The sequence below is a fragment of the Coenobita brevimanus genome, chromosome 55 (assembly GCF_032717465.1).
Source record: "Coenobita brevimanus isolate Jiangsu-jjx chromosome 55, ASM3271746v2, whole genome shotgun sequence".
NCBI classification, from domain to species: domain Eukaryota; kingdom Metazoa; phylum Arthropoda; class Malacostraca; order Decapoda; family Coenobitidae; genus Coenobita; species Coenobita brevimanus.
In genome coordinates, this window is record NC_137008.1 from 3,367,959 (window position 1) to 3,393,247 (window position 25,289).

Consider the following 25,289-nt stretch of genomic DNA (forward strand, 5'->3'; position numbering starts at 1 on the left):
GGCAATAAGGGGAAGGTTACTGCCACTCGTCTTCAGTAACGAGTATGCTATTACCTGCGGAAAGGAAGCTCCCTAACACATTTCCCTAAGCTATTTATTTTAGTACACCCAACTATCCTCTTCTGAGTTACATAAATCCTTTCAAAATCACCATACTCTCCATAAATGACGTAAAAAGGGGTAATAACCAGCCATGTCCAAAAATCAATAACTAAGGAACAAGTGTTAGGGAGCTTCCATAACCCATGATTGGTCACATGGCCGAAATTTTGACCCTGACCTCGTGACCTTGACTTGGATGGATTTGTTCTTAAAATCAGATTACTTTTTTCTTGCCTGACCCTTAACATTTTCAACAAGTCTGTTCTAAATTGGGTCAAAACTGTGTGAACATGACCTTCTTTCACCTTTACTCACACACACACACACACACACACACACACACACACACACACACACACACACACACACACACACACACACACACACACACACACACACACACACACACACACACACACACACACACAAACCGGTATATACAGCACACATACATACATGGTGCCACCCTTCGTTAGCTGTCCTACACCTCTCTCTCTCTCTCTCTCTCTCTCTCTCTCTCTCTCTCTCTCTCTCTCTCTCTCTCTCTCTCTCCCGTTCACCACTTTCACACATTCTCACTCTGTGTCTTTATTCCTCTCAACCCATTTTACTCTTTACTGTCCCTTGATTTCCTCTTCATAGTCATCTCACCCTCATCTCACTTTAATCCAAAAAAAAAAAATTAATCAGATAAGTGGATGGAAAAGGTACACAAGGAAGAGATAAAAAAAAAAAAAAAAAACGGAATCTAGAGTGCGTTTGGGATGGGATGATAGGCACAGTTTAATACCCATTAGAGTACGCCACTCTACACCCGTAAAACGTTTGTGAAATTTTAAATGTTTGTGAAGTAAAACGTTTGTGATTTTGAAACGTTTGTGAAATTAAAACGTTCGTAAAGTTAAAACGTTAGTGAAGTTAAAACGTTTGTGAAATTAAAACGTTTGTGAAGCTAAAACGTTTGTGAAATAAAAACGTTTGTGGAATTAACACGTTTGAGAAATTTAAACGTTTGTGAAATTTAGTAATGTGTGTAAAACTTTGAATCTCCTCCTATCCCAAATGCACTCGTGTTTCTTTGCCTTATTCATCTTTTTTTTCTGCACTTTTTCCATTCCTACATCTTAACGATCATTTTATATATATAATTTCTTCTAGTTTATGATTATTTAATGGAAGCTGCCTACGAAATACACATTAGCTATGGTATGAGGCCACTTTTACCCGCATAATAAAATTTACTGATACTACTGTACAGTACAGTATATACTGTAGGTAAAAGTGCTTAAGTGGAATGGGGCAATAAGAATCCATAGAGTTTTACATTTTTTTTTTTTAGACCAGGTGTGAGTGTTGGAGGGTGTTTTTAGGCCGTAATTCACGTACTATTACTCAGATATTGCTCTAAGTATAAAAAGAAAAATTCCCAGTTGCCAAGAAGCGTTTTGGTGTGTGGCAAGTTCGTGTTAGCCATTTTATTTTGGAGTTATGACTGATGAAGAAGGAAAGAAAGAGAGGAAGATTAAAGACGAACATAATCGACTTTTTGTGACTGATTTCGTGACTCATGCGAAGGTTAGCGAGGCTTTGTGAATAGCTTTGAACTTAAGTAGCGAAGTTTTTTAAGTCCGTCTGCTTAAAACCTGGCTTCGCGAGAGTCTTTGGTAGCGCACTGTCCCATACCTTGTGAATAGAAAGCCATTTTGAACTTGTGTCATCCCTACATAGTAACTGCTGTTCACTTTCATATTTCCTTTACCTCCTCTCACTCTCAACCCTACAACCTCTTCCTGTTTTCTCACTCTTCCCTTTATTTTTCTCACTTCCGTCCACTGCATTCACACTTTCTTACCCTCTCTCACTTTATTTTTATCCCATCACCAGGGTCCGTATTCTCGTCGGCTGAGGAAGCTCCTTAACACCTTTTCATAAGCGATTTATTTTTTTATTACACCTTACTCTCCTCTTCTACGTAACATAAATCCTTGAAGTGTCGCCATATTCTGCATAAATAACGCACAAAGGGATATTAACCTGAGAGAGAGAGAGAGAGAGAGAGAGAGAGAGAGAGAGAGAGAGAGAGAGAGAGAGAGAGAGAGAGTGTGATGTTAGCGACAGGCTCATTTCTACGTCATACGCACACATACATAAACATACGCACACATGTACAAGCAAGCATGCAGATACACATGTACACTCAGATACATACATACAGAAAAAGATACATTCACTTATACGCACACAGTCCGTACTCATATGCACTCATGTACGCACAAACGCACATACACAGAGATGCACTCACATATACACACAGACGCACACGTGCATAAAGACACACACACACACACACGCACACACGCACACACACACACACACACACACACACACACACACACACACACACACACACACACACACACACACACACACACACACACACACACACGCACGCAGATGTTGGTACCCTTGTTTACCCCAGGCTATCATTTTCAGACACTCTCTCTCTCTCTCTCTCTCTCTCTCTCTCCCCCGTATATATTGCTCTTGTTATATGAGACTTCCGCCTATCCGAGAGAGAGAGAGAGAGAGAGAGAGAGAGAGAGAGAGAGAGAGAGAGACACTCCACTTTCACCCCAAAATATGCAGATTATTTACAATCAAGCTCAGACTGTAAAATTGTGTAAGCATATTTTATTCAGTTTCGCCCCCCAAAATTAAAAAGTGGAAAAAAGAAAAACTAGAAAGGACTCAGAGAGCGCATGCCTCCGTCAATGCCACTCCCATTGAAAAGGAATCGGATCCGGATCCGTGGATATAGGATCCGACTCCGGATCCGCCCCCATACTTAATTTATTCTTTCCTGGTCCATGGCCCACCTTTCCACAAATCTTTGAAACTGAATGAGAAATTTTGGAGACGATATGCGGGATATTCCGGATCCGGATCCGGATCCATCCCTAAATTCAGCAATTTCTTCCTTGGCCCACGGCATACCCTTCCACAAAATTTTTTTTGAGTAAAGTTTTTAACAGACAGACAGGCAACATATACAAACAAACCAACGCCGGCAAGACCATAACATCCTTGGCCAGAGTAAAGCCAAGATACTGTTCTCTCTCTCTCTCTCTCTCTCTCTCTCTCTCTCTCTCTCTCTCCCAGTTCTAGGATTTTGAGAGAAGGGCTGCGTTTAATTTCCACCTTAAATTTAGGGACTCTCAGAATAAAGCACTAAATCTTAAATCCCTTATTTAAATCAGGGAGGGGGGATTTTTTGAGACAGGAGGATTTAAGTACACCCTTCACTAATCCCAAATTTCACTGATTTTCTCGTAAATAAATCGCCTGGGAGGAACAGAAACAAAATATCACGTCATCGGGTTGAAGTGGTTGAAAGAAAGAAGATGGAAATTAAAGAAAATGAGCTAACTTTACTCCTCATGTGGCAGTAAAGATAAAATAAAAACTAAAAGAATTGTCCATCAGTTGCCTGGATTTTATTTGCTATGACGTCACGGGTTTTCGATTTGGGGGGGCGGGAGGTGAGCAATTTCTTATACAGAAAACTGATAAATTATGAAGAAAAAAAAACAAAGGTAAGCGAAATGGAGCGAAGTGAAGTGAAAAGATGCAAATGTGATTGAAAGTGGCCATGTGGAGAGGGTAGAGAGCGAGAGACTAACGAGGAGAGCGTATGTGAGTGAGGTGGAGGGGGAGGAGAGGAAGGGGAAGGCCGAGGATGAGATGGAATGATGGAGTGGAGAGGTATATGAGAGAGGGGTGTGTGAGTTGGGGGGAGGGCAGCGAAATTGCAGGGGACAGGGAGACATGGAGACGATTTGTCTGTGGCCACCCTTTGCAGAAGTATTGTGTCTGGCAATAGACAGATAGATAGATAGATATGCGGCTCTGAGAGTAATGAAGAAAAGGAAGTGGAGAGAAAGAATAAAAGAAGAAGGAACTGGAAGGAAAGAAGGGAGGTTGAGTGTGAGAGAAAGGAAGGAAGGAAGAGAGGAAGAGGGAGAGAAAGGAAGAGATAAGGGAGGAAGAGGGTGAGAGAAAAGAAGGGAGGAAGAGGCTGAGAGAAAGGAAGGGAGGAAGAGGCTGAGAGAAAGGAAGGAAGGAAGGGAGGAAGAGGATGAGAGAAAGAAGGAAGGAAGGGAGGAAAAGGATGAGAGAAAGAAGGAAGGCAAGGAGGAAAAGGATGAGAGAAAGGAAGGGAGGAAGGAAGGGAGGAAGGAAGAGGGTGAGAGAAAGGAAGGAAGGAAGGAAGAGGGTGAAAGGAAGGAAAGAAGGAAGAGTGAGAGAAAAGGAAAGAAGGAAGAGAGGAAGAAGGTGAGTGAAAGGAAGGGAAAACAGTATGGAGAGTTCGACAAGGGAAACGAGATGGGAAATTCATGAGATAGGAGAGAGAGAGAGAGAGAGAGAGAGAGAGAGAGAGGGAGAGAGAGAGAGAGAGGGGAGAGAGAGAGAGAGAGAGAGAGGGAGAGAGAGAGAGAGAGGGAGAGAGAGAGAGAGTCCTATTAGTCATCAAATCCTGTTGGAGAATGAGAGAAAAAGAGAGAGCGCAGGGGACGAAAGAAAAAGAGGAATTCTGCCATACACCTTCAGGATGAGAGAGAGAGAGAGAGAGCGAGAGAGAGAGAGAGAGAGAGAGAGAGAGAGAGAGAGAGAGAGAGAGAGAGAGAGAGAGAGAGAGAGAGAGAGAGGGGGGGGGAAAGGATTTTTTCTTGTCCTCTCAGTAACTAAAGTACACTCGATGGTTCTACGCAGCTATTTTCTACTTATGCAGTTGAAGGAAATTGATCTTTTTTATACTAACACTATTAATAAATTTCTCGTGCACTTATTAAGCACCTGAAGCGGAGCACAATCACCTGGCCTCAGCTAAAACAGAGCACTAGATTTGCCTCAACCGGTCTTACGCAGTTTTTGTATCGTATGAAGCAAGATAAACAAAACCTTTATGTACTGCAATGACCGTATTTGTATATGTGTCTCTGTATCTGACAGTGTGGTGTGAGTCTGGGGAAGGGCAGCGAAATGGCAGGGGACAGGGCGACATGGAGGCGATTTGTCTGTGGCCACCCCATCTTGGATTCAGGCGTCTGACTGTAGATAGATAGAATCACACTTTTTTTTTTTTTCTGAGAGCTAGTGCGGTTTTCCCTGTGAGATTTTGTTTTCCTGCTTCATTATCGTTGTGTGTGTGTGTGTGTGTGTGTGTGTGTGTGTGTGTGTGTGTGTGTGTGTGTGTGTGTGTGTGAATTACATGTGCAGAAACCTGTGTACGTATAATTTTTTGTCGTATCTGACTGTGTGTAATAGTCAGTTCCTCTCTCCAGCCTTCCTGTCTCTAAAATCTCCATCCCACATTACCATTAGTGGATGATGAACAATACAGAGCAGGTTAATTAAAGCAGGTATGATTTAAAGAGATTCATTCTCTCTCTCTGAACTCTATATCACTTCTGGCTTACATTATAGGGTTGATTCCCACACCCCCTTTCCCAACACATCCTTACCTCGCACCCCTTACTCCACAGTCCCTTATCCCACACACCCTTACCTCACACCCTCTTACCCCACACTCCCTTGCCCTACACACCTTTACCAAACACACCTTTACCACACACTTACCTAGGAAAAGACTGTATCCTTTCCAATGAACAAGTGGGGCGCGCGGAAGAGAGCCCAAGCGTACCTGATTATAAATACCTGGACAACGTAACATAACAGAACTCACTATCTTACTTACCCCCTTGAGTCTTTCCACGCCAACAGAAATGCGGTGACCAGAGGGTAAGTAACAAGAGCAAGTACCACACCGCCGCCAGGACCCATCCCCCAGCCGGCAAAGTGGTCAAGGCGTTAGCTGCACTTCTCAGACATCTCAGCTGGCGTCAGTTCGTCTTGGTTACGGAACATGCGCCCACGTTCTTGCAGATCCGTGACGCTGTGAAGGTAAGCCACAGACACTAGGAGTCAATTAGTAAAACAAAGAAACGAAAATGAACAATATATCTTACGTCCTCAGTGTATACATTACTTAAAATCTACAAACATCTACACCCACGACAAGTAATTTCACTGTTAGAGTCTTGTTCTGGTTTTTCTGAGAAACCGTAATGCCTTTTGATCAGCTATTTATTTGGATTTTGTTGTTATCTGCTGTGTCACTGAACCAAACTGTATCGATACTAAGATTTATAACATGCGAGAGGATTTTCAAGTGTTACAGTAAACAATAAATCGCTGACCAGGAAGTGTTACGAAGTGTCCAATGCGAATAACAGCATAGCATATCATCACCAGGGTTCCCTAACACCTCTTCCTTAGCGATTTATTTCTATATCTCGTACGGTAATATATTCTTCTGTGCTAATGATGAAAGCCACCTCATTCAAACGCCATGAAAGTGTTAAGGTGTACTATTCAAAATCAGTTGGTCAGGAGGATGTGCAACGAGAAGTCCTGTACCAGCTAGAAATGGCCCCAGGAGACTACAAACTTAATTTGTCCTTACTGAGACGTGTAAAAGGATACTTAGGAAAAATCCCCAAGAAAACTGTCTTAAGGTTACAGGTTATCTTATACCTTTCCAGCTGAGAGTCTGCGTCACCTGAAATGAGAGTCTGGAAATGTTTATATGGACTTGAAGGCAATAGATATCTTTTAAAGGCAATAGATATCTTTTAAAGGCAATAGATATCATTTTAAAGGCAATAGATATCTTTTAAAGGCAATAGATATCATTTTAAAGGCAATAGATATCTTTTAAAGGCAATAGATATCTTTTAAAGGCAATAGACATCTTTTCAGTTATTTGTGAAGGAATATTTACACACACTGCAGTTCGAAATACACCTTTTCCTTCCCTCTCTTGGGTGTTATTTCCTCGTCCCAGTTCCATATGTTCCCAGTACTCCCTCCCCAGTTTGAATGTCCAGTGGCCAAAAAAAACAGTACACCCCTCCCTAGCCCCCTACACCCCTCCCTAGCCCCCCACACCCCTCCCCAGCCACCCAACATCCCTTCCCACCCCCCCTGCAACCCTTCCCCAGCCCCCTACACCCCTCCCCAACCCCTCTTCACCCCTCCCTAGCCCCCCTACACCCCTCCTCAGCCCCCCTACACCCCTCCCCATTCCCCCTACACCCCTCCCCAGCCCCCCTACACCCTTCCTCAGCCCCCTATACCCCTCCCCAGTCCCGTACACCCTTCCCCAGCCCCTTACACCCCTCCCCAGCCCCCTACACCCCTCCCCAGCCCCCTACACCCCTCCCCAGCCCCCTACACCCCTCCCCAGCCCCCTACACCCCTCCCCAGTCCCCTACACCCTTCCTCAGTCCCCCTACATCTCTCCCCAGCCTCCTACACCCCTCCCCAGCCCCCTACACCCCTCCCCAGCCCCCTACACCCTTCCTAGCCCCCACACTTTCCCTAGTCTTTACACTCCCGCCCACTCCCCTACACCGTGCCCAGCCTCCCTACACCCTAGCTCCTACACTCTAGCCCCTACACCCCAGCCCCTGCACCCCAGCCCCTACACCCCAGCCCCTGCACCCCAGCCCCTGCACCCCAGCCCCTGCACCCCAGCCCCTACACCCACTTCGGTCATCGCTCCATCATCCACGGGTCACTGGCAGGTAATTTCACGCCTTCAAAACGGTGATGGATTATCTGGTTGGGGGGAGGGGTGGGGGGGTGTCCATTAGCCTACTGTATATAATTATTAAAGCCTCTCACATCCCTGTAGGGTGTTTTCTTGTTTTTGTCAATAGTATTATTATTCAAAGGAAGATCTAAATCGCTTCTGTTCACATACCGTTTGAGGTACAGCCTTCATACTTCATCATGTTATAGTACTGGTTGGCCGCTTCATCTGACCACATAACACCCTGATACGACGAATGAAACCCAGATAGGGTCCGAAAGAAAAAGTGATCCTGAAGCTGAAGTACCACTGAAGTTAGAGGGCTGAAATTTTGATGGCATATACCTGGGACGTGGCCACAGCGCAGTGCTTAATATAGTCCAGATAGGATCATTATTCTTTGAGGTCGCTTAACCTAAAGTCCAAAATTTTAGACTACTCCGGGAGACAGAGAAGTCACCTGATCTTACATGAAAGAATAAAGCTAGAGTCACTAAACATGGTGGACTTATAGATTTTGATGACCTAAGCTGACATGCAGATCAGTGGCCTTGACCCCAAGGTCCCTTCAGAGATAGGCTTCTATTTTTTTTTTTTTTTTTTTAGTAAACACTGGCTACTGGAAGTTTTTCTTTATCAAAATTGTTCTTGGACAATTTTATGGCCTTTAGTTATTATTATTATTATTGGGGGTTAAGAAAATCCATCGCTCATTATTATTATTATTATTATTATTATTATTATTATCATTATTATTATGCAGTACTACACAAAGCTGTTCTTCAACTGCTACCACCACCTGCCCTCAGCCTCTCTCACCTGAAGCTCATTAGCCAGCAGAGGAAGGTAACAAGGTGCACAGGTGAAATACATGATGGCTATTTAAATACGCTCTACAAACGACTCACCTGCCCGTCTATTTTCTTAGGGGGACAGCCCTGTCTGCTGGTGTGGGCTTGGATGTGGCCGTGGGAGTAGGGATAAATGAGGCAGGTAGACATTGACCTGACCCTCTTATTCCCCATCCCCTCTCCCTACCCTCTCATTCCCCTCTCCCTGCCCTCTCATTCCCCTCTCCCTGCCCTCTCATTCCCCTCTCCCTGCCCTCTCAGAGTATGGCGGCAGAGAGGGGCCTGAATGTGACGCGGGAAGTGACGGTACCGTACCACTACACCACCACAGATTATGATGACCTCAGGGATATGGTGACGTCTACCCTCCACGTCACCAGAAGTAAGTATGGTTCTCTGTCTGTCTGTCTGTCTGTTTGTCTCTCTCTCTCTCTCTCTCTCTCTCTCTCTCTCTCTCTCTCTTTCTCTATGATGATGACCTCAGGGATATGGTGACGTCTACCCTCCATGTCACCAGAAGTAAGTATGGTTCTCTCTCTCTCTCTCTCTCTCTCCCTCTCTCTCTCTTGTGTGTGTGTGTGTGTGTGTGTGTGTGTGTGTGTGTGTGTGTGTTTGTTTGTTACGATTTTTCTATTCCTCTTTCTGTTGCAAAAAAATAAATAAAAAACAATTACTCACAGTCTTTCAAGCACAGATCTGGTGAACTCTGGGATTACGGTCGAGATATCTTTTTAGGCAGTTCGAAATGAATGGCCCTTTTATTTTTTTGGGGGGGAGAGGGGGGAGGTACATTTTTCAAGATCTCAGAATTTGGCCGTTTCGATTTTGCATATCTCTTCCAGGCACTTTGAAAATGAATGGCTCGTTTTTTTGTGTTTGGATTTTATTTTTTGGGGGGAAGGGGGACTTCATCATTTTCCAAGGTCTCAATTTTCATCCTCCCTCTCTCTCTCTCTCTCTCTCTCTCTCTCTCTCTCTCTCTCTCTCTTACAGTCTACGTGCTGGTGGCGTCCTTCGAGATCCAGTGGGACTTCGTGTTGGCGCTGAGGGAGGCGGCGGCGGGGCGGCTGAAGGAATATGCCGTTGTTACCATCGACCACGAGAAGTACAGGGCAGGCACGCACTCGCAGCTGCTGAGGGGTGAGTGGCTGTGGCTGTGGCTGTGGTTGTGGTAATGAGTGGAAGTGGCTGTGGCTGTGGTAATGAGTGGCAGTGCCTGTGTCTGTGATAATGGTGGCTGTGGCTGTGGTAATGAGTGGCAGTGGATGTGGCTGTGGTTGTGGTAGTGATTGCGGTAGTGGTTGTCTATGGCTGTGATAGTGACCGTGAGTGGCAGACTGAAACAGGTATTGAAAGTGACAGGTAGTGGCAGAGAAAATAGCTGGAAATGTGGCAGCGAAAGGGGGATCTGGAGTGGGAAAGTGTGATAGGGAACAGGTGAGTGGGAAAGTGTGGTAGGGAGCAGGTGAGTGGGAAAGTGAGGTAGGGAGCAGGTGAGTGGGAAAGTGAGGTAGGGAGCAGGTGAGTGGGAAAGTGAGGTAGGGAGCAGGTGAGTGGGAAAGTGTGGTAGGGAGCAGGTGAGTGGGAAGGTGTGATAGGGAGCAGGTGAGTGGGAAAGTGTGGTAGGGAGCAGGTGAGTGGGAAGGTGTGATAGGGAGCAGGTGTGAATAATTGATAGAGGAGCGGATGGGAAGGACTGAGAATGAGTGGGGTGTGTGAGACGAGGGGTGAGCTTTGAAGTGGAGTGGGGGGATGAGAGGAGTGGATGGATTAGACGTGAGGAGTGGGAATAAGTGGGAGAATGAAACAAAAAGTGATACGGAGTGTTAGTAGTAGAAGAGTGTAGCGATAACAGAGGAAGAGCTGAAAGAGTGATGAATGAGAGTGAAAAGAATGATTATCGAACTTAATATTGTAAGACTTTGGGAGAGAGAGAGAGAGAGAGAGAGAGAGAGAGAGAGAGAGAGAAGCTGAAAAATGAATTGGAAGTGGTAATACAAAGTGTGAGAGGGCTTCGGGAAGTGGATGATAATGTAGGTACTGTAATTAATTTGCAAGAAGCTGAAAGAGAGGACAGGAAGAGAGCTGAAGGCAGAAGAAAACCTGTGTGTAAAAGGAATGTTTGAGAGCAAGCCTGGGAAAAAAAAAGTGAAAGTTAAAGAGCCAACAAAGACCACGAGAAATTGAGGTAGATCTCGAAGTAAGAAGAAAATAAAGAAAGCGAGGACTGAACTATTAATGGACAGATAAAATTAGTAGTTTTGAGAATTGAATGAAAAATATCTTAGAGAAGCGATGCAAGGAACAGAATGAAAACAAAAAAGAGGGGAATTGGAGGGGAAAATGAAACACGTGAAAAAAAAAAAAAACATAAAAAACAAGTTTGATGTTAAGGTAATCGTGTTTTTGTCAGTCTCCCTTTGACCATTTGAACTTAATTTTCTTTTTCCACTCTGACTTATTTCCTAATCACTCCAATCATCCATTTGTTTTTACCAGCTTAACAACTCCTCTCCTTCCCTATACGTGTGATCAGTAGTTCTATTTTACAATTTAGGTATAGCATTAGACCGTATTGTGAGCTTGCTGTATATTGAAAAAACGATAATCAAGTGGGAGGGGTTTTTGCTTCATTATTTCAAAGCTCTGGACTTGTAAATGAGGTGCAGACCGTAGCTGTGGGTCATTTGCATCCTTTGAATTATTTACATCTCAATTATTTACATTTCTCTGACATATTCCCTGACTTTATCTTTTCCTTCTTTCGTATCTTTCTTTTTTATCCTCCATCAATTTTTTTCCACAGAGGATGAACAGAGGAAGGAAAAATGAATTAAATACAGGTACCTGTCATTATTACCTGGTTATCTAGACTCATTTACCTTCCTCCCTCACCGGCTTGCTTACCTGCTTCCCTTGCTACCAGTTTTTCTACCTACCGCCTCCGCTGCCTACCTACCAGCCTACTTACTTATCTACCTACCTACCTGTCTGACTGCTGATTTACCTGTCTGTTGCCTTCCCTACTTACCTACCTACCTGCTTTCCTCCCACCCTTCGCACCATCTTTCCTCTACACCATTTGTCGTTCTTACCTACAAACTACTTAGCTATTTCCCTCCTTCCCTACCCACCTACCTGCCACCTCCCCTTCTTCCCTTATTCAAAATCTCCCTCCCCTTCCCCCTTCTCTCTTCTCCCTTCCCTACCTCCGTCACTTCTACCCTTCCTACCTCCATCCCTCGCTTCCTTCCTTCCTACATTCCTATCTCCCTCCCTACTTTCCTCCACCCCTCCCTATTCTCCTCCCTTCCTCCCTTCCTATTCTCCTCCCTCCCTACTCCTTACCTAACTTCTTTCTTCCCTGCTTACCTCTCTCACTCCTTCCCTACCTACCTCTCTCTATCCTTCCCTCTCTCTATCCATCCCTCTCTCTATTCATCCCTCTCTCTATCCATCCCTCTCTCTATCCATCCCTCTCTATCCATCCCTTTCTCTATCCATCTCTTTCTCTATCCATCCCTTTCTATCCAACCCTCTCACTATCCATCCCTCTCACTATCTATCCCTCTCTCTATCCCTCCCTCCCTCTATCCCTCCCTCTCTCTATCCCTCCCTCCCTCTCTCCCTCCCTCCCTCTATCCTACGCTCTCTATCCTTCCCTCTCTCAATCTCTCCCTCCCTCTATCCCTCCCTCCCTCTATCCATCCCTCTCTCTATCTGTCCCTCTCTCTATCCATCCCTCTTTATCCATCCCTCTCTCTATCCTTCCTCCTCTCTATCCATCCCTCTCTCTATCCCTCCCTCCCTCTATCCCTCCCTCTCTCTATCCCTCCCTCCCTCTATCCCTCCCTCCCTCTATCCTACGCTCTCTATCCTTCCCTCTCTCAATCTCTCCCTCCCTCTATCCCTCCCTCCCTCTATCCCTCCCTCCCTCTATCCATCCCTCTCTATCTATCCCTCTCTCTATCCATCCCTCTCTCTATCCTTCCTCCTCTCTATCCATCCCTCTCTCTATCCATCCCTCTTTCTATCCATCCCTCTCTCTATCCATCCCTCTCTCTATATCTCCCTCCCTCTATCCATCCCTCTCTCTATCTATCCCTCTCTCTATCCATCCCTCTCTCTATCCTTCCTCCTCTCTATCCATCCCTCTTTCTATCCATCCCTCTTTCTATCCATCCCTCTCTCTATCCATCCCTCTCCCTATCCATCCCTCTCCCTATCTTTCCCAACCTACGTATTACCCTCCTCCTCTGCTATCTACCTACCTACCTACTTACCTTCCTTCTTATTTACTTCCCTGTCCTTCCTACCTGCAGTTCTGCTTTCCACCTTACCTGTCTGCATGTTTCCTACCTACCTATCTACCTACCTACCTACCTACCTACCTACTCATTTTACCCACCCTCCCATCCACCTACCTCCTACCCTACCTGCCTACCTACTTACTTACCTACCTACCTACCTACCTACCTACTTACCTACCTACCTACCTATCTACCTACCCACCCACCTCCCTATCTCCCTCCGTACTCATTTTACCCACCTACCTACCTACCTACCTACCTACTTACCTACCTACTTACCTGCCGCCAGTTCCAGGGAAGGAGCAGTTCACGATGACAGGGTCGGTGGGGGAGAGGCTTTACGAGGGCTTTCGGGCTGTCCTTCGTATCACCCCAGCCCATCCCACAAGCCCGAAGTACAGGTTAGTAGTTGTGGTGGTTGTGGTGGTTGTGGTAGTTGTGGTTGGTTTCGTCACAGGCTCAAAGGCTTAAGTTGTGGAGGTGAGCACTGCGGCTAAGAGGGTCGTGTTTTTTTTTTTTTTTTTTTTTTTTTTTTTTTTTTAATCCACTGCTTTCGTTAGCTGAGAAGGTGATGATGAGGATGAGGATGAGGATTGTAAGAATGATAATGATGACTAAGAATGATGATGATGATAATGATAAAAAAAACGATGATGGTGATAATGATGATTGTAATAATGATGATGATTGTAAGAATGATGATAAGGATGATGATGATAATAGTGATAATAATAATAATGATAATAATATGATGGTATTGATCGTGATGATAATCCTTGGTTAATAGTGTCACTTCCTTGTGTGTTTTTTTTCATTATTTTTCTGAAGTTGTTTTTATTAGTGTTTCTTATGTATATAGTTTTGATTTTGAGTTATTATTTTTATTCTCATTCTCCTTTATTATTGATTCTTCCAGTGTCTTTATTCTCTGGAACTTTTATTATTTTTTTCATCAATTTCTTTCTCGTTTTCCTAGTGCTTTTCCCTCTAGTTACTTTAGTACCCTTGTTTTTCCTCCTTGTCTTTATTTTTGTTAGTGTCTGTCTAGTTAATATTTTTGTCTTTATTTCTGTAGTAGTTCAGTGTTTTTATTTTTTGCCTTTATTTTTAGATGTGTTTTTTCCTAGTTATTTTCGTGTCTTTTTCTTCCATTGATTTTTTCGTGATTGCGGTTTTTTTATCTCTAGTTATTTATGTCTCTATTTTTTTTCTTTTAGTTTGAGTCGTTATTTTTTATAGTGATGCTTTACTAAGCGGTTAATTACTCCTTATTTTTTGTCCTTAATTTTGTCTTCGTTACTGTCTTTGTTTATGATGTCATTCTAGTTATTAAAATCTCATTCTTATTTTCTCGTCCTGAATTTTGTCTGTCTTTGTCCGTTATTTTCTTTACTAGTGATGTCTTTCTTGTCATTAATCTCTCTTTTTTTCCTTACATTTGTCTTTATTTTCTTTGCTAGTGTCCTTTAACTTGTCTGTTATTTTCTTTACCAGTGATGTCTTTCTCGTTATTCATCTCCCCCTTTTTCTCTTACTTTTGTCTTAATTTTCTTTGCTAGTTTTTTCTTTCTTGTCAGGGAGTTTGAGCGCCGTGTGTTGGACCGAATCAAGCAACATCCTTTCTGTGTTCCATACAACCCCACCACCTACAGGTTCATCCAGGTAGGTAATGAGGAACAGGTGTCCTTAATTAAGTGTACAGGTATTTTGAGGTGATTATGCAGGTGCAGTTGCCAATAGTATAGTTCCTCTTTTTAGTCGATGTTCAGTGAAACACACAATATTCTGAGAAATCTATTGGCAGTGATGTACAGCAACGAAGAGGTGAAACAACTAGAGTAAAAGAGTGATAAATGACGTTTAGCAGTGTATGTTTTGATCTTGCTTTGATGCCAACACGTACGGAAACGTTGGATGGAGAGAGAGGGGTTAGAGTTTGAAATCTTTTATTGACTCTAACGTTTCGGCAACACAGAGCCCGAAACGTTAAAGTAAATAAAGAACTCAGTCTCTAACCTGTGTGTCTCTCTCTCCCACCCCACATCTCTACTGGTCATAATGTAAACAATTAAATCCACAAACGGAGATGCAGAACGTGGGTGAGACTGATTTTTTCCTACATTCGGGTGCTACCTTTTTCCAAGCCTACACACTCCTCATAAGTTCACTGGCCTCTCTAAATACTTCACATGCTCCTTCGAATATTCTCACGGTATTCCAGATATTCCCAAGCTTCCTTCAGCTTATGTCTTCATGTCCCTTGTCTAATTTTAAGAAGCTACTTAGTTTTTTCACGCCTAGATAAACTTCTCAAACCCCTGCACTACCACACGACACAAGTTCATTCCCACACCTCTTTAACATAGCCGCATGCCAGGGCAATATAATACCAAGCTTCTGTTTCCTTTCCCACGCCCTATCCTCTGTTCCAACGCCCCACCCCTCCGTTCCAACGCCCCACCCTCTGTTTCTACGCTCCACCCTCTCTTCCCACGCCCCACCCTCTGTACCCAAGCCTCTCCATCTGTTCCCACGCCAGTCCATCTGTTCCCACGCCTCCCCATCTGTTCCCACGCCTCTCCATCTGTTCCCACGCCTTTCCATCCCTCTCCCACGCCTATCTACCCTTTGCCAAGCCTCTCTATCTATTTCCAAGCCTCTCTAACCCCACCCCTTGCGTTGCGTGGCCAGGTACCCATGTTCGCTGCCCACCTGTATGACGCAGTGCTGATCTACGCCAGGGTGCTGACCGAGGTGCTTGCTGACCCCCACGCCAACCCCGCCAACGGCACGCACATCATATCGCTGATCAGGAACAGGGCCTTTCCTTCCATACAGGGCGCGAAGGTGAGACAGACATACACACATACACATACACATGCAAACACAGTCGTACACGATGACGCACACACATTCACACACATTCATCCACACACATTCACACACATCCACACACATTCACACACATCCACACACACACGTACACGCAAGCACACACACACACACACACACACACACACACACACACACACACACACACACACACACACACACACACACACACACACACACACACACACACACACACACACACACACACATTCATCCACACACATTCACACACATCCACACACATTCACACACATCCACACACACACGTACATGCAAGCACACACACACACACACACACACACACACACACACACACACACACACACACACACACACACACACACACACACACACACACACACACACACAGATACATATAGATAAATAGGTAGATAGATAAATGGATGGATAGATGAGAGAGAGAGAGAGAGAGAGAGAGAGAGAGAGAGAGAGAGAGAGAGAACACTGTAAACGTAATAGCACTGTACAAATAGACAAAGGCAGAGTTCGAAGTAGAGACAGGTTGAAATGGAGATAGAGACAGAGGAAGAGATAGATAGAGGATGTCAAATTCAGTGTCCTATTAAGCTAAAATGATCTATAATTGTCACCCTTAATCATTAACTTCTTAGGTACACATGGATGAAAACGGGGACGCGGAAGGAACCTACGCCTTGCTTGCCATTGGGAAGCTACCGGCAGGAGAGAAGAGGAGGGGGAGAGGAAAGGGAGGGAGGAAAGGAGGGGGAAGGGCGAGGGGAGGAGATATAAGCAGCCACCCCTCCTCCTCCCCCCTACCCCCAGCCCCACACTCCCGTCTTGCATGGCGTCAAGTGGGACAGTTCCTGTATGAAGACCGACCCTCCGATGACAACAACAACAATGGCGTACACAGGGACAATCTTCCGGTACGTACAGTTGACGTGAGTTTATTTTTTTAAGTTTTTTTATTGGAGCTTTTGCTGTATGTGGTCACTGAATATTACTTATGGATTATTATTTTTTTTTTTTTTTCATCCATGCTACTATAACCAAACATCTCTCAACTTCTACAACCCGATGATATATTCTAAGTTCATTCCTGCCTCATCCAAACTATTCCTCTAAACTTTTATATAATCTGATTACCTATTCACTGTTTAATTCTTGCGGTATTTGGCAATGGAGAGACCTTTTCAACCTGGAAGGATTAGATACAGCCCTCGATTTTTTTTTTTTTTTTTTTTTTTTTTATGTGACCGACTCTGGGCATAGACTTCACAGCCTGCTTTCAAGGCCCAGTAGTCCTCCTACGTACCGCACACCTCTACATGTCACCACTTCGGCGCTAACACCCACCTTCCATACTGAATACATGCTAGGGCTGTCTCATACAGGACTGGTGTTACCTGGTCACTGCTGGAGGTCTATGTATGAATCAGTTAGTTTGGTGTTAATAATATTTGTGTCCTTCCAGTAGGGTCCAAGCTTCACTCCCATACATTAGAGTGGGGATCATGGTACTGTAATGCAGCGAGTTTTTTTTTTTTTTTTTTTTTTTTCCGTGCTCACTTCCTTTCACGAGCCAGCAATCTGTCTTCCCAGCTGTACCCTTTCAAGCACTTCATTCTCTTAACTTCCATTCTTAATCATCACACTACCTAAGTACTTGAATACACTCACATTCTTCATTTGCACACTATCCAGCCTCACTGTGCATTCTGTGGCTCCATTTCTCTCAAAGACCATAATTACTCTTATCTACGTTCATAGTTAGATTCCGTTTCTTGCACACGCTCCCAAACTCATTTACCAAACCTTGCAACTCACATTTATCTTCACTTAAAACTACAATATCATCAGCAAACAACAGTCTAGATTTCCAAATACTAACATCTCTTATTAGTGACACTCGTGCATCCACTGCCCTACCAAGTACATCCTTCATAATGCCATCCATAAACAAACTACCAGTTAAACATCACACTCGTTTCAGTCTAACACACAAATTAAAGAACTCATTTGATTCACTATCCTCACGCAGTGCAACCCTAGCACCCTCATACATATTCTTCACAGCATTCAACAATTTCCCATCAACTCCATTCATTTTTAACACCTTCCACATTCCCTTTCTATCCACTGTGTCATATGCTGTTTCCAGATCCATGAAGGCAACATACAACTTCTTTCCCTTCCCCAGGTGCTCTTTCTCTAGTTATCTTGGAACGAATGTTGATCTACGCAACCTCTCCCCTTCCCAAAACCCCTTTGTATTTCTCCAGCTAATTCTCCTGTTATTTACCCCAACTCTATCGAAAGGTATTCTACCACATACTTTTCCTGTAACACTAAGGAGACAGATACCCCTATGATACCCCTATGATTGCCACACACTTCTCTTTCCTCCCTTCCTCTGTATAAGGGTACAAAATCACCTGACTTACCTTCCTCCGGGACTATACCTTCCTCCTAGGCCAGTCAGCACATCATCCACATTCATTCTCTTAAATTTATGGTCAGTAATTCTTACATATGTCTGTGGTGGTGAATTAACGAAGGAAAATTTTCACTATTCCAACCCGCTTCACTATTGCTGATTAATCTAGCAAAATTTTGTTGGGCTTTGAGGTAGTAAAAAAAATAATAATAATAACTGGCCGCGTTCGTGTGCCTGCCAGATGCAACACGAAATCGCGCTGAGAGGATTAACTGAGATTTTTTTTTTAATTGCTTCATTAAAAGAGGATATACCTAAGCTGATAAAAGCCATCAGTAAAATATCAAGAACAAAGATTAAATACGTAAGCTTATTGAAAAGTTAAGTTTAATCATCTTTCTACTTTTCCATTTGCTATTCCACTTTCCCTCTCTAACACTCTCCCTTTCACTTTCTCTCCCGTCGCACCTCCCCCTCCCCTTTTCCCCTTCTTTTTCACTTTGTCTTTCCCTCTTCCACTCTCCTCTCCCCCTCCCCTTCTCAAAACCCCTTCCCTCGTCTCCTAATTCCCTTCTTCCTTTCCTCCCTCGTCCACTATGCCACACTTTCTTGACCCCCTTGTTATCCAGCCTTCTCAAAACTCCCCGCTTTCCTCATTCCCGTTTATACCCTCTTCTCTCAGTCTTTCTTCTATCATTGCAATATTTCATCCTCTCTTATCCTCTCTTTTTTTCATTGTCCTTACTCTCCATCCTCCCTTTTCCTTGCATCGTCCCATCTCCCCTTTTTACTCTACCTTCTACCCTCTTCCCTCCTTCCTCTTACCTCTTCTCTCCACTCTTTCCCCCTTCCTTCCATCCTCTCATCTCCCTTTTCCTTCTGTTTTCTCCCTCCTTCCTTTTCACTCTGTCTCCCTCTCTTTTCTTTCTCCCCACTCCCTTTTCTCTCTCTGCCCTTCCTTTTCACTCAGCTTCCTCCCCTTCCCCTTTTCCTTCTCAGCTCCCCATTTCCCTCTTACTTCCTCTCCCCTTCCTTCATCTCACCGCCCCTTTCGTTCTACATTCTCCTCTCTCCCTTCTTCTCTCACCTCCCATTCTCACACTACCTCCTCCCCACCCCATACTTCCTCTCACCTCCCTTTCTGACTCCCCATCCTTTCTCTCTCTCCCTCGTCTCCCTTCCTCTCCCTCTCTTCCTTCCCTTCCTCCTCTCCCTCCCTCCTCTCCTTCCTCTCCCTCTCTTCTCTCTCTCCCTCCCTCCCTCCCTCCCCCTTCTTCCTCTCACCTCCCCTTGTGTCTACAGCGGCTGGTCATGACGTCCCCCTTTCCCTGGCTTGGGTCCGGCCCCCCCAGTGACGAGCCCCCCTGTGGGTTCCTGGGGGAGAGGTGTCACTACCCCTGGGCCCCCCTGGCTGCTGGGGTTCTACTGGCGCTGGTTTTACTCGTGGCCGCACTCTTCCTCTTCAGGTGAGAGAGAGAGAGAGAGAGAGAGAGAGAGAGACAGACAGACAGACAGTTAGTTAGTTTCCATTAGATCAGTAATTTGCATTTTTTTTGTCACAGGCCGAGGATGAGATGGAGGGATGGGGTGGAGAGGTATGTGAGAGAGGGGTGTGAGTTGGGAGCAGGGCAGTGAAATGGCGGGGGACAGGGCGACTTGGAGGCGATTTGTTTGTGGCCACCCCAAACGGGATTGAGGCGTCTGGCAATAGATAGATAGATAGATTACTGAGAGAGAGAGAGAGAGAGAGAGAGAGAGAGAGAGTGCTATGTGACGAACGTGGAATGAAAAGCAGAATAACAACAGTAATACGGAGAAAGAAAAGCACAGCAATACGGGGAAGGAAAAGCACAGTAATACGGGGCAGGAAAAACACAGTAATACGGGGCAGGAAAAACACAGTAATACGGGGCAGGAAAAACACAGTAATACGGGGCAGGAAAAACACAGTAATACGGGGCAGGAAAAACACAGTAATACGGGGCAGGAAAAACACAGTAATACGGGGCAGGAAAAACACAGTAATACGGGGCAGGAAAAACACAGTAATACGGGGCAGGAAAAACACAGTAATACGGGGCAGGAAAAACACAGTAATACGGGGCAGGAAAAACACAGTAATACGGGGCAGGAATAACACAGTAATACGGGGCAGGAAAAACACAGTAATACGGGGAAAGAAAAACAGTAATATGGGGAAAGAAAAACACAGTAATACGGGGAAGGAAAAACACAGTAATACGAGGAAGGAAAAACACAGTAATACGGGGAAGGAAAAACACAGTAATACGGGGAAGGAAAAACACAGTAATACGGGGAAGGAAAAACACAGTAATACGGGGAAGGAAAAACACAGTAATACGGGGAAGGAAAAACACAGTAATACGGAGAAAGAAAAACACAGTAATACGGGGAAGGAAAAACACAGTAATACGGGGAAGGAAAAACACAGTAATACGGGGAAGGAAAAACACAGTAATACGGGGAAGGAAAAACACAGTAATACGGGGAAGGAAAAACACAGTAATACGGGGAAGGAAAAACACAGTAATACGGGGAAGGAAAAACACAGTAATACGGGGAAGGAAAAAGACAGTAATACGGGGGAAGGAAAAACACAGTAATACGGGGCAAGACACAGTAATACGGGGCAGGAAAAACACAGTAATACGGGGAAGGAAAAACACAGTAATACGGGGAAGGAAAAACACAGTAATACGGGGAAGGAAAAACACAGTAATACGGGGAAGGAAAAACACAGTAATACGGGGAAGGAAAAACGCACACGCGGAAGTGGGGAGGAGCACAGAGAGAGAAAAATGGGAGGGAGGGGAAGACTGGGAGATTAAATTACCAAAAGGAGGGAGAAGCGGAGGGAGAAAAGCGAGATAGATGGACAGGGAGATAAAAGCGAGGAGAGAGAGAGAGGGAGAGAGAGAGAGAGAGAGAGAGAGAGAGAGAGAGCAATACGGTAGTGAGGAATACAGATGGGAGCTTTTCGACTCTCCCAGCTCCTAGGACGATAGCTCTACACATACGAGCCTAGCAATAACACCTGAGACCCTTGAGGGGCTAGAACACATCAGGTATGGATCCAGCCTCCCTACCAGGATACTCTCTCCTCCCCGAAGTTAGCGTGACTGACACCAACCTCGCCTTGATCAGCACTCCAACGCTCCGACACTAAAAATCGTCTAACCCCGTGGACAAGAACTGTATTATTTGTTCTGACTCATGATGGTAAATTCATGTAGTCGCTCATTAAGGAGTCCACCAGCAACGCTGAAGTATGGCTTGCAATCTCGTTTCACACACACACACACACACACCTGTTGGCCCCAAACACCAGTACACTACCAACTCCCCAAACCCTTGACACACTTCTCCCACCATCTCCATGTTACCAGTATTAAAGGGGGGCGCACCCTCCAGGCCCCTGTTGGGTGTGCTGGGTGTTCCACATAACTTTACCATTTCCTGAGGCATATAAAATTACCTAATGTTTTTATTTTTGTTCGGGCTATGGAGAGAATGTACTGAACAGCATTTAAGTAAATTGTAACTGATTCAGATTACTATGAGGAACACATTTGAGTAAATGGCAAAATAGTTAACTAGCTATTTGAGACCAAGCCCTTCTTAATGGTGAGGGGCAGATATTGTCATGAATTAAATGTTGGAAATAGGCAGACTTTAGTCACCTATATACTTTCTGAATTATGCAGAGAATGGCTCTTTATTTGACGAAAACAAGAAGCATATCGTTTCGTTTCGTTTCGGTTTTAAAGACTCCAACATGCTTGCATGTGTCGGCCTTGGTCACCTAATGGCGACTCTCCACGCTGCACGATCCATTGCAGCCTCCCTGTTCAGTCCCTTAACCCTAAGGTCACACTTAATGACCTCGTCCCATGTCTTTCTCGGTCTACCCCTCATAACCCCACCCCCAATATTAACACTTCTCACCTTCCTCACCCAATTATCATTCCCCATCCTCTCCACATGTCCAAACCACCTCAATCTACCTCTCCTCATCACAACACCAATACGCTCCAGTCCCATCCTACCTCTCAACTCTTCCATTGTAAACCCAGCCCCTCCAGGCCTTGGACGCAGGGACGCACTGCACATCCACCTAATCATTGTCATTTCTGTACGTCTGAGCCGGCGAATGTCTTCCTCCTTCACTGCCCAGGTCTCACTGCCATACAGCATTACACTCCTAACACATGCTGCATACAAAGACCCCTTAGCACGTAGGGAGAGCCCTCTCAATGTCAGGAGAGGCAAGAGCTCCCTGAACTTCTTCCAACCACTTCTCACCCTAGCCACAGAGCTAGCTCCAGCCCCACCTCCAGCACACAACATGTCTCCCAAATAACAAAACTCTTCCACATACTCAAGAGATTCACCAGCAAGTTCAATTCTTTCACGTCTGACGATCTCCACCTGCTCACATATCAGCAATTTTTATCACGAACACACACACACACACACACACACACACACACACACACACACACACACACACACACACACACACACACACACACATGCACACGCACACGCGCCCAAAAATTCATAACGAAGACAGTATCAAGTGCTGAACCCAAGCTAATATGACATCTACCGTATTATCCCGAATGATCACAAATAATTTTCTTGGTAAAGACTATATTCATAAACTTACTATTGATAACGCGCAGAATTGTGTGTATGGCTAGACAGTGGTATGGAAGGGTACAGGGGATGGATAGAGGACGTCTTGGCTAATGATAAGGCCCATTTCCATAACACTGAGGTTGTTAACACTCACCACAACATCTCTGGGGGGAAAACAACATTCAGAAAATTAAGAGAGAGAGAAAAAATAAAAGGTCCAGCCGTAGCGTTTTGTGCAGTGAAAGGAAGAAGGGACTGTTGGGTTTAGAGTGGTCTGAGATGAGCTTGGTTGAACAGTGTGAGTCTGCTGGAGCTTTACGACAGTCAAGGCTCTGTTCGTACTACAAGGCTGAAGTCTGATTCACTTAAGATGGTTCTACACATTAAACTTACGAAACCATCACTACGAACTGAAAATTTATAGATACATGACCTCTTCATACCTCTCATCCCAGCCCTCTTCATTTTTCTTTTTCTTTTTTTTTTTGAGGGGTGCTGTGCAATGCTGTGTTAATAAAAATTGCACCCGCACCTTAACTGCAATAAATAATTCAATAGAAGTCTACACACGTGCAATAACACCCGTCAGTTGGGTCATTGTTATTGAAAATATATATAGAAGAATTAATGTGTTTTTTCCTCAACATGGTGATCATACTCAATACATTGCCCCAGTTGACGTAAAATTGTCACTTACTGAATTTCCCTTTTTGGTGATTTTCCGAAAGTTTGTGGTCACTTTTCATCAGTATTCAAATAGTGTATGATCTGTGTGTGTGTGTGTGTGTGTGTGTGTGTGTGTGTGTGTGTGTGTGTGTGTGTTTGTATGCGTGTGCGTGCGTGCGTGCGTGCAGAAAAACTCTGAAAGTGTTCCCCTCCTTTTTATTTGTTTATTTCTTTATTGCATTACCAGAGACTATATTTGTCCCTGTAAAGTCTGTATGCATTTTTGTAATTATCCCCGCCATTATTCCATATGGTGGGGGTATAGGAATCGCCCCTGTCCGTCCGTCTGTCCGTCTTACCATCCAGGCCTGTATCTCGGAAACTACTGGGTGGATTGGCTTCATATCACACAGAAAGATAGAGTATGTGTCGTAGGTGATGCCCGTGTATGTAAAATTGCCATATTGTCTCTACTATCTTTGTCTCTCCAATAACACTGCCTCGTGAGAAAGTGTGCTTAATGATACTGAGAGGGAGTGAAAACTGGAGGGGGAAAAGAAGAGAGGGAAGAGTGGGGGGAAGGGAGAGACAAGGAAAGATAGAGGAAGGGAGAGGGATGAAGAGAAAAATTAGAGGGAGAGGGAGGGAGAGTAAATGAAACAAGGGGGAGAGAAATGTATGAGGAAGGTAGAGGAAGAAAGACAGGTGAGAGGGGGAGAGGGAGAGAAATGTGAGAGGAAGGGAAATGGAGATGAGAGAGAGAGAGAGAGAGAGAGAGAGGGAGGGAGAGTAAATGAAACAAGGGGAAGAGAAATGTATGAGGAAGGTAGAGGAAGAAAGACAGGTGAGAGGGGGAGAGGGAGAGAAATGTGAGAGGAAGGGAAATGGAGATGAGAGAGAGAGAGAGAGAGAGAGAGAGAGAGAGAGAGAGAGAGAGAGAGAGAGAGAGAGAGAGAGAGAATTTCCATCAGATCAGTATTTCGCATTTACTAAGGATTTCAGGGGCAGTGTCCAACTGTTTTTTTTAAATAACGTCTCAAGAAAGCGTCGGACAAGGATTTAACTTTGGCAGTGCATGTTTGAGACCCCGACCTAATTTGTAAAATTATGCTTTTGTACCAAATGTGTATGATTAAGGCATTTATAAGAGTAAATGTAGGGTAAACTTAGCTAAAATCGTCAGAGGCATGTAGCGAGGCTAGCTTCGGTCACGATACAAGCCCCGCCCACAATTCGGAACGTGACGTCGGTGTGACGTAGTAGTAATCACCGACGCAAGTGGCATTTCTATCTTTCTAACTCCCCCCCCACATACTGTACTTTCTCTCTCTCTCTCTCTCTCTCTCTCTCTCTCTCTCTCTCTCTCTCACACACACACACACACACACACACACACACACACACACACACACACACACACACACACACACACACACACACACACCGAAGTAATATTTCACCCCTACTACAGATTCAGTATGGTCCTTATATGAGAAGAACTTTTGAGAAAAAAAAGGTGCCGGCTCAGGCAGTGATTACTACTCTTCAGAAGTGAATAAGTCATATTGACGTCACAATATGTGTAAGAGGGCGATGCATATACTGTGTACTAATAGGGAGTCTGGAGGGATGTACAGTCACTCTAAAAATCAGCCGCAGCTCAGAAATATGAGTAACCCTGAGGCATTGAATCTGAAGCAGCTTACATAAAGACAGAACTGCCACTTGCGTCG

General features: G+C 44.6%; 2 protein-coding genes across 2 annotated transcripts in view; both read left to right on the plus strand.

Annotated features, from left to right (window-relative positions):
- The window catches only part of LOC145401208 (charged multivesicular body protein 1a-like), a 308,785-nt gene that overhangs the window by 240,470 nt on the left and 43,026 nt on the right, over window positions 1-25,289 (plus strand). The window lies entirely within an intron of this gene.
- LOC145401198 (guanylate cyclase 32E-like) overlaps window positions 1-25,289 on the plus strand; it is an 80,867-nt gene that overhangs the window by 12,719 nt on the left and 42,859 nt on the right. The window contains exons 4-11 of the mRNA XM_080273502.1: window positions 5,884-6,063; window positions 8,869-8,989; window positions 9,601-9,747; window positions 13,207-13,318; window positions 14,495-14,579; window positions 15,609-15,764; window positions 16,442-16,507; window positions 19,531-19,694. Of these exons, the coding sequence (XP_080129628.1) occupies window positions 5,884-6,063; window positions 8,869-8,989; window positions 9,601-9,747; window positions 13,207-13,318; window positions 14,495-14,579; window positions 15,609-15,764; window positions 16,442-16,507; window positions 19,531-19,694 (1,031 nt within the window). The remainder of the gene's footprint in view (window positions 1-5,883; window positions 6,064-8,868; window positions 8,990-9,600; window positions 9,748-13,206; window positions 13,319-14,494; window positions 14,580-15,608; window positions 15,765-16,441; window positions 16,508-19,530; window positions 19,695-25,289) is intronic.